At 49.4% G+C, this 8,519-nt stretch overlaps 1 protein-coding gene across 1 annotated transcript in view; it reads right to left on the reverse strand.

Moving 5' to 3' along the window:
• Positions 1–4,019: 4,019 nt before the first annotated feature.
• Positions 4,020–8,519, reverse strand: part of RAB44 (RAB44, member RAS oncogene family) — a gene marked incomplete at both ends in the record, with an annotated part of 11,305 nt that continues 6,805 nt past the window's right edge. The window contains 5 exons of the mRNA XM_010158313.1: positions 4,020–4,096; positions 4,991–5,092; positions 5,839–5,953; positions 6,287–6,368; positions 6,854–7,804. Coding sequence (XP_010156615.1) covers positions 4,020–4,096; positions 4,991–5,092; positions 5,839–5,953; positions 6,287–6,368; positions 6,854–7,804 — 1,327 coding nt within the window. The remainder of the gene's footprint in view (positions 4,097–4,990; positions 5,093–5,838; positions 5,954–6,286; positions 6,369–6,853; positions 7,805–8,519) is intronic.

The following is an 8,519-nucleotide window of genomic DNA, read 5'->3' on the forward strand; positions in this document are numbered from 1 at the left end:
ATTCTATGAAAAGCAGAGGCGCAGGGGCTCGGTCTCACCCCGCTCTCACACACAGGCTTCAGTCCTGCATGGCAGTTACACGCGTTTTCCGACTCCGCTCGTGGTTGCAGCTGTGATGGGCGTTTTTGGTCCCTTTTCAACCTTGTTTAAGTTCTCAGCCTCAACAACTTCCTGCAGCGATGAATTCTGCAGCTTAATTAAACATTGCGAGGAAAAGGACTTCCTCTTATCAGGTTTGAATTTCCTGCCCTGTCAATCCCAGCGCGGGAAGTGTCCCGGTCTCCGCATCCCAATTTTTCTGCCTTTCGAGGGTGAAACCCAGGGGGATGCTGCTGGGGGTGACCTGAGACCCGGCGGCTGGGGCACTGAAAGCTTTGGCCAATGATTTTTTCCAAGCCGTGAGGAGCTCGTCCTGATTCCCTGCTTTCAAGGTGATGCATCAGAGCGAGGCGGTGGGAAACACCAGCTGACCTCGGGCTGGTATCCAAGATTCCTGCAACCTTGGCTTGGCTGGGGTAGCTCCTCTAATTTTCATGGAGCGCCTTGAGGAATTACAAACAGCTCAAAGGGAAACAACCTGATTTAAAGAGAAATTCCTGTGGTCCCCAAAAAAACCCACAAATATGCATTTCCCTGTTGCTATTACTATCTCAGACCTTGATCCTCCTCCAAATACTCGTGCTTACGTTTAACAGCTTGCAAACGAGCGATCCCTCGGATTCGGGAGTGGGAACGTTGGCTGGGATCATGAGTTATTAAAGATGAAGGATGCTTTCAAATGCACCGCGCTGTGTTTTTCAATGCACTTTATGGCCTTCCTGGCCCTTCCCTCAACCCAACCGGGAAAAATTCGTGGCCAAGTTTGGAGGGGAGGTTTGTATGTGAGGCGCTTGGGCACAAACGCAACCCTTTTTGCTAGACGTGGTTTCTAGTGGAGTAAGACAGGCATTTCTTTCTGCCTGCTGTTCTGGGAAGCCTTTTCTTTCGCAGATCTCTCTTGTGGGCCCTGTTCAAGCTCCCTGGGCTTCCTTCCCAGCAGCACTGGTGCAGTTTGAAGGTATCGCTGCATTTGCTGCCATCTAATGGGAGAATTCAGCCTTGGTGACCTCAACTCTACCATTATTGCAAGCCAATAACTACATTTTCCTGCACAATCCTGTTGCCACTTGGCCAAGCAGCATCTTCGGCACATAATCCCAGCAAATTTAGGCGAAGGGAAAAGCCGATCTGCTGCATGGCTTCGGCATACGTGCAGCCGGGCAGCTCTGCACGGGGTCACGCAGCTGTGAACCATTGCAGACACAGTAAAAAGAACCTTTTTGGGTTGATCAGGCTGAAATGGTGCTTCTCTAATGACGGGCCAGTCTTGCAAAGTGTGCTTGGATTTGTATTATTTTAAGATAAAACAGCAATGCAGAAATAGTGAAGGTGGGCCCAAACAAACATCAAAACAGATCTTGTTAGATACCTGAATGGTGAATGTAGGCAGCTGTGAACTGAGCCACAAACTCTTCCTGAGGAGTCTTCAGGCTGCTCCCACTGTTCCATCAGTAAAAATGCTGTATAATGAATATAATAGGGATGACACGGAATGGGAGTATAAATATATTGCATTAAGAAAAGAAAGTCTTTTAACGATAAAACCAAGGGAAGATGGTTTGTGGCAGAGGGAAGACACTTAGGGGATGGGAACTGGAGGGGTAGGGAGGTGCTGGAGCACTGGGATGGGGCGTGCGGAGGAGGCAACTCAGCTCTAAAAGACTTGGAAATTTCTGCATCACCGCAAAGTTGTACCCTACCTGGTGAAGCTCAGAACCCTGGTTTTTCTGAGCATTAGCCTGGTCCATCAGCAGTTCTCTTCATCTCCATCTGCAAATCGACATCATTTCCACTGGATGCTTTTGGGTATCGCACAGAGTTGGCCCCATTTACAGGGGTAACAGCAGCAGAACCAAGAAAGTCTGCTCTCGGCTCTGAGATCACTCCCGGGGAGATCTGTCCTTGTCTCATAAAGACTGAACCTAAACTGCAATTTTGCCATCAACAGGGATGTTAATTAGTCTCAGTTACTCTGGCCTTCATTCATACAGAAGTCCCAATGTCTCATAGCCTTGCAACGGCCACCCATTGGGGACTACTAAAAACAGCTCGTGGACTCCAAAACTGATCGAAGCAGGTAAAGAGAAAACAGGTACATAGACATGGGTATCAGGAGCCCCGAGGCCTTGTTTCCTTAGAGGGATGAGCTATAACAAGAGTCAGAAACATTCAGAATTATATACTTTTTTTTTTTTAATATAGTGTTATTAGAAAACCAACCCTTGTTATCACTGTATTTTTGTAAAGCAGAAACTGGCTACTATTATGCTTGGTCATAATATACATATAAATAGTAATGGCAACAAAAAGCCAACACGTCTGAGCAGAATTATTTCCGCAAAATCTGCATGTAAGCACAGTCTCTAAATACAACTGTAGAACTGCTGGGGATGAGGAAACACACATAATACATAAAAATACTAAAATACAACACTTGTATTCTTATTTATTTAGGCTGTATGTCTTCCCCCGGAAAAATATAATTCTTCGCATCAAGCTGTAAAAAGAAAGAAAGACTGAAAATTGTGCCATGTCCTTGTTTATTTTTTTCACACCGGGTTTGAGAACTGATTCAGTCCTTCATGAAGAAGCCGTCTCAGCTGCAGACAGGCAGGGAGCAGCTGCCTGCTCTTCCCGGCCCACCTTGATTTGCTGCAATAGTGCAAAAATCCGCGCCGGGAGCAATGCAGGGAAAAGGGCTCTTGCACGCACGTACCTGATCAGACATCCCACCCCACCCCCCGTCCTCTTTCTGTTATCCTGGACGTGCTCTTGGGGCTCTTGATTTATTTTGTGCAATTTTCAGTGGTTTTCTGGCGAGAGCCGTTACTGCTGACTGGCACGATAAACCAGGAAAGAGAACAATTAGCTTTACCTGAGCTAAACTGGAGAGACCTAAAAAGTGCATTTAGGATAGACTGCATATTTCATGGTTCCAGATCAAATCTGAGCAGACTGTAAAGCCAGAGCAACAGCACCGATGGCCCTAAACCCCTTGTTGTATACACCGGCCTTTGGGACACTCCTGGTATTCCTTTCTCTTATCCCAAGACTCAGTTTTGCTTCTTCCAGTGTAGTTGCAGCATCTCGGATCCAGCTGGGTTTCTTTTCTGCATCTTTCCTTAGCTTGCTTCTTGCCTGCAAAAGAAAGTGGTGAAGATTCCCAAGTATTTCCGAGGGCTCATGTGCACTGGGATCATCGCAGGAGGTGAGTGGGGCAGGGGCTGGATGACAGCCGGCTCCTCCGCAGCGGCTTTTGCTCTCAGCATCTGGGGGAGATCAGGAGATGTAGACACTCAGGGAGCAGCGATGGTGCCTGAGGGCTATTTCTACGCTCTTCTGGCTGTCACTGCCGTTTCAGATCACAACGGGGGGGTTTGTCCATCACCAGCAGCAGCCCTTTTTCTTCTGAGGTGGCTTTGGTATCTCTTCTGCCTTTTTCTTCAATTCATCCTCATGAACTTGAAGCAACCTGGGAGAAAAGGAAGCAAATTAACTGGGTGCTTCCCCCATATTTCATATTGCTGTGCTATTTGTCTTGACAACCGTCCATAAAGAAGGCTCAGCATGGCTGAAAGGAGTTAGGAGCTGGCTTGGCACAATTTGAGAACCACAGCCTCTGCTAAAAACGCCAACCTAAATCAAATCACAGACAGAACTGACTTCAGTCAACCCAGGGAGAAATCAGCAGCATCCTGAGAAGGGTTTTATTAACCTTGCAATGCTAGATATCAAGCAGACGTCTTACAGCCCTTCTCTCCAGCTCATCCTGACCGTGCACATGCTGCTTTGATTTTTCCCTGATGCTTGGGCACACGGAGTCTCCAGTGACAGTAACACACCAGCATATGGAGTTAAAAAAGCAGGGAGGGGGCAAATTAAATTCAGGACAGCTGGCAAAACCCTAGCACATGCCTCACCTGATTAAGCTGACCATGGACTCGGAGACGTTGTGGCCCGAGGCAGCGCTGCATTCGAAAAATATGAGCTGATGCTCCTGGAAGACATGGAACCCAAATAGAAATGTAATATTCTTGCACTGGAATAGCTCAATATATATATATAAATAGCCAAGGGACCGTCATGGTCAAAGGGAAACAGAAGGACTCAAAGAAACAACTCAATAACCTATTTACTGGAAAATGGGGGTGAAATCCAGCTTTTCTGGTAGCCGTGACACCAACATTTAGTATCAAGGTGTCGTGGTTTAACTCCGGCTAGCAAAATACCACGAAGCTGCTCTCACAAGGAAAAGGCTGATGCTGCAGACAGAACAAGATGTGATGCCCTCTGGTTAGTGGAGTGAATGTGGAGATGTAACTAGATGTTCCTGGGTCTTCCATGCCTGCCAGTGACTGGATTGGGAAGAAAAGGATCTAATTCTTGTTCTGCTGACTCCATTTGTGAAACTGGACAGTGGACACCGGCATAAATTCCATAAACTTTAAAATTAAGTTGGTAAAGATGAGATTTTTCTCACCTAATTTTTATTAGCCATCTACAGTTGAAAAGATTAATGGTACTTTAAGCATTTCAGTATCTTTAAAACAGGATGGGGCTTGGTGGTTTTATTATTTACATGATGCTGGGAAGATATGTGACACTTCACAGCAAAGATAAGCAGAGCTGAAAATGCTCTCATGTACAGATCCAGTTCCATAAACTGTTTTACTGGGGCACGATGCTGAGTCAAAACTAGAACAGCAAGGGGAAACAGGGAAAGATAGAAAGATGGGTTCAGAGATCATTTTGCCACCCGCCAATGCAAAATCAGTAAGTTAAGGGCATTCATTTTTCTCCAGATCCTCAGGCAGCAGCTGGTGGCATCCACCCTCAGCTGTCCTTGCTAGGCCGGGGCGGACAGCACGCTTCAGCAGAGCCCAGCACCCACCTTGGCCAAGCGTTCCCCCTCCTCGGTTGGGACCTGTCTCTCCGCAGCGCAGTCGGTTTTGTTTCCGAGAAGCAGAATAGTGACTCCTTCTTCTGCTCCTTCCTGGGTGATTAAAGAGGGGAGGATCAGGAACGTGTCTGAATCTGCCTGGAGCACCACGAAGGATGCCCATGGGTTTGGGTTGCTAACAACACCATAAATTCTTAAACTAGTTTAACAGCATTTAAGAAAGCAATTTTTTCTCTTAAATCATCTGTCCTGGTCTAGTAACAGGGTGGAGAGCAGGATGAGTTATTCTTGTAGTGAATTCGCTTTGTGTTCGACTTCAAACACCCTCCAGAAGATGCTGTTGTTGGGATTTACAGGCACTGAGGAAGGAGACATCTGATTTTATTCTCGCATTTGTAATGTCTCGCTGACATTGTACTGCACTGGAAATCGCTGACAAGAAGTTTCTAATAAGACATGAATTACCTCCCATTTCCCAGGACTCAAAGTGGGTTAATCTTGATTTAAAAGTGTTATCAAAATCATGTTTAATATTTTCCATTCCTCAGCACCGGTTTTTAATTTTTAAAAAGTTAATAATTATCATAATGATGCTGTCAATAAATTACCCCAGGAAACAGTGCAAAAAATGTGAAAAGGGTCAGTATCTGAATTTAAATCCTCCAAGAAAGATTATTTTCTAGCCAAAGCAAAGCAGAACGCCCTTTACAAAGTGCTGGGTCACCCCCCGTTGTCCATCCCTAACAGGTAGCAGAGGTCAGGTGAGGAAATGCTGATCTCAGAGTCACCATCAGTTCCCAGACCTCAGGGATAGAACGAGGTTTTCCTGCTTCACCCACCTGGATGCAGCTCAGCCAGTACCGCACGTCTGAGAAGGAGTACTCCGATGTGATATCGTACATCAGCACGACCCCGTCTGCCTTCCTGAAGAACTGCTTGGTGATGCTGCGGTACCTGCGTACATTATAAACGGTCACCGACGTGGTCTAAGGGGGTTTGGCCTAGGAGTGATCTGAAATCCCGGTGGGAAAGATGGAAATGCATGCTTATAAAAAAGGCAAACCCCAGATTTTGCTCTTATCCTGATGGCAGAGGCCATACAAACAGCTGGAGTGCTTATTTTTATCTTCATTACTTCCTTTATTACTCTTTATCAGATCAGACATGGTACAGAGTCCCTCCTTAAACACCCCCTCCCTTCCTTAGCAAAGCCAGGAACACTCATTTCCACTGAACTACCAGGAAAAAGAAGGTTGCTCTCCTTAAGCAGCCAGCACAGCACCTTACCTTTCCTGCCCAGCCGAGTCCCACAGGCGGAGAGCAAAGCGCCTGTTGTCCACCACGAGGTGTTTGACCTGATAGTCCAGTCCTAGGAGACAGGAAAAGGGGATATTCTGATACTGTAGAGTTCACCCCTGCAGCAGGGGATGGATGGGGAAGGCAGAGCAGGTGCGGCCTGAGGCTGCAGCTCAAGCAGGCTGGTCCCAAGCAAACCTCCAGCTCTAATGGCTGGATTTTGGGAAGGGCTCTAATCTCATAACGAGTAAAACCAGGTCGGTTAAGAGAGGAGAGTGTGGCCAAAAGGCAAAGCAGAGAGAAAAGCACTAGGGCCATTAGTAGAGGTGTCCTGGGGAGGGCAAGAAGGACCAGCATTGCTGCTCAGGAGCATCCAGGCGTGAGAAGTTGCTGGTTCTATTTGGTCCTTGGTGACAGGTTGTGTAGCACGCTTGGTGTGAGCTACAGGTACCACGCATGTAGTGATCCCCAGCAGCTTGTGGGGTGGAGGAAAGGGAATTGCCATGGTGACCCAAGGGGGTGCAGAGCTGTGCTGGAGAGGACCTGGAGGACACCTACCTACTGTGGCGGTGAGGTGTGGGTTGAAGGTGTCGGCTTGCAACCGGTACAGGAACGATGTTTTGCCCACGTGGGAGTCCCCAACGAACAGCACGTTGTAGAGGTGGTCTGGGTCCAGGGAGGCATCTGGCGAACCCCTTGGTGCAGCTCCTGCCCCATCTGCAGTCACAGCCCTTGGCTCTCCTGGGCCAGGCTTGCCTTCATGGCTTGTTTTCCGCCCAACTTCTTGCCTCTTCCCCTGTTGACCAACATTTAGGTCTTCGCTGTGTTCTCCCAAGAGCTGCCTTTGAGGCTGCACGCTGCTGTTGTCTGCAGCTCCCAATGAGCTGCCTCCGAGGACCATCCCCAGCTGATGATTCCCAGCATCTTCCTCCTGTTGGACCCTTGCGTTGAGGGTTGATGCTGGTGGCACCTCTTGTTTTGGAGGCTCAGCAGGTCCAGCAGCTACGTGCTCTGTTTCCATCACGTGCGGTGGCTTCTCCTCCAGCTGCTGGGAAGCAGTGTGGAGCCTCACCTTATCTGCCTGTGCTGAGACCTGCTCCTGAAGCTCGCTTTGGGATGCCTGTCCCGGAGTGCCTAGCCGCCACACATCTGGAATGAGAACATCCTCCTGCATCATCATTTCCAGCTTTAGCGTGCTGATCTGTAATGGCACCTCGGAGACGGGGGAGGCCAGCTCAGACACACCATCATCGTGGCCCTGTTTCAGCCCTGGATCATAGGTTTTGACTAAACCCTCCGTCCCTGCCTCCTGCCTTTCTCCCTGCACCTCCTCCAGACCTTGAGCTCCATCCAGAGGCCTCCCCTCTGCAGCAGCTCTCTCTCCCTGCAGTAATCCCAGTGTCTGGGTATCCTCCGGGATCTGCCAAGCAGGACCAGTGAGTGCTCCCATCTTTTCTTCCAGATCAGGACCATCGGCAGTGGCACGCTCAGGATACAAAGCAGCCGCAGCTGCAGGGGAGACAGCAGCAGCAGCAGCCCCCTCCCACACATCTGCAGTGTGAGCTGCACACAGACCTGCCTCTGAACCAGGAGTCTGGCTCTGCCCCCTTTCTTGAACCCCAGCTGCACCCAGGGGTGCCAGGTCTGCCTCTCTGCTTCCCCCTGGGATCAATTTGAGCTCATCCACCTCTGACATCAGCTGAACATTAGCATCAGTGCTCAGGTCCTCCAGCATGTCCAGTCTCTCAGCCTCCTCCCATGGCTGCACACCCACACCAGCCCCCTCTCCCTGCCCGAGTCCCGCTCCCTGCGGATCAAGCTCAGGCTCATGTGTCAGCTCATGCTCATCCTGCCCTCGTGCCCCATCCTCAGCATCCTATCCCCCCTACCCTGGGGAGTTTCTGGGCTGGCACCCCCACGCAGCTGCGTGTCTATCCACACGTCCTCCATCTCCATCATTTCCACTAACTCTGGTTTATTCCTCATATCCAGGGGCTGCACATCTGGAGCCACACTCTGTCCCTGCTCTGTCCCCAAGGAGCCAGCCTCACTCAGGGGCTGCAGATCTGCTTCTGTGCCTCCTCCTGGGGTCTGTTTGTGCTCATCCACCTCTGCCATCAGCTGCACGTTGGCATCAGCGCTCTGAGCTGACAGTGTGTCCAGGCTTTCAGCCTCCTCCCATGGCTGCACACCCGCAGCAGACCCCTCCCGCTGTCCGAGTCCC

This window comes from Eurypyga helias, unplaced genomic scaffold, assembly GCF_000690775.1.
Source record: "Eurypyga helias isolate BGI_N326 unplaced genomic scaffold, ASM69077v1 scaffold9829, whole genome shotgun sequence".
Taxonomy (NCBI): domain Eukaryota; kingdom Metazoa; phylum Chordata; class Aves; order Eurypygiformes; family Eurypygidae; genus Eurypyga; species Eurypyga helias.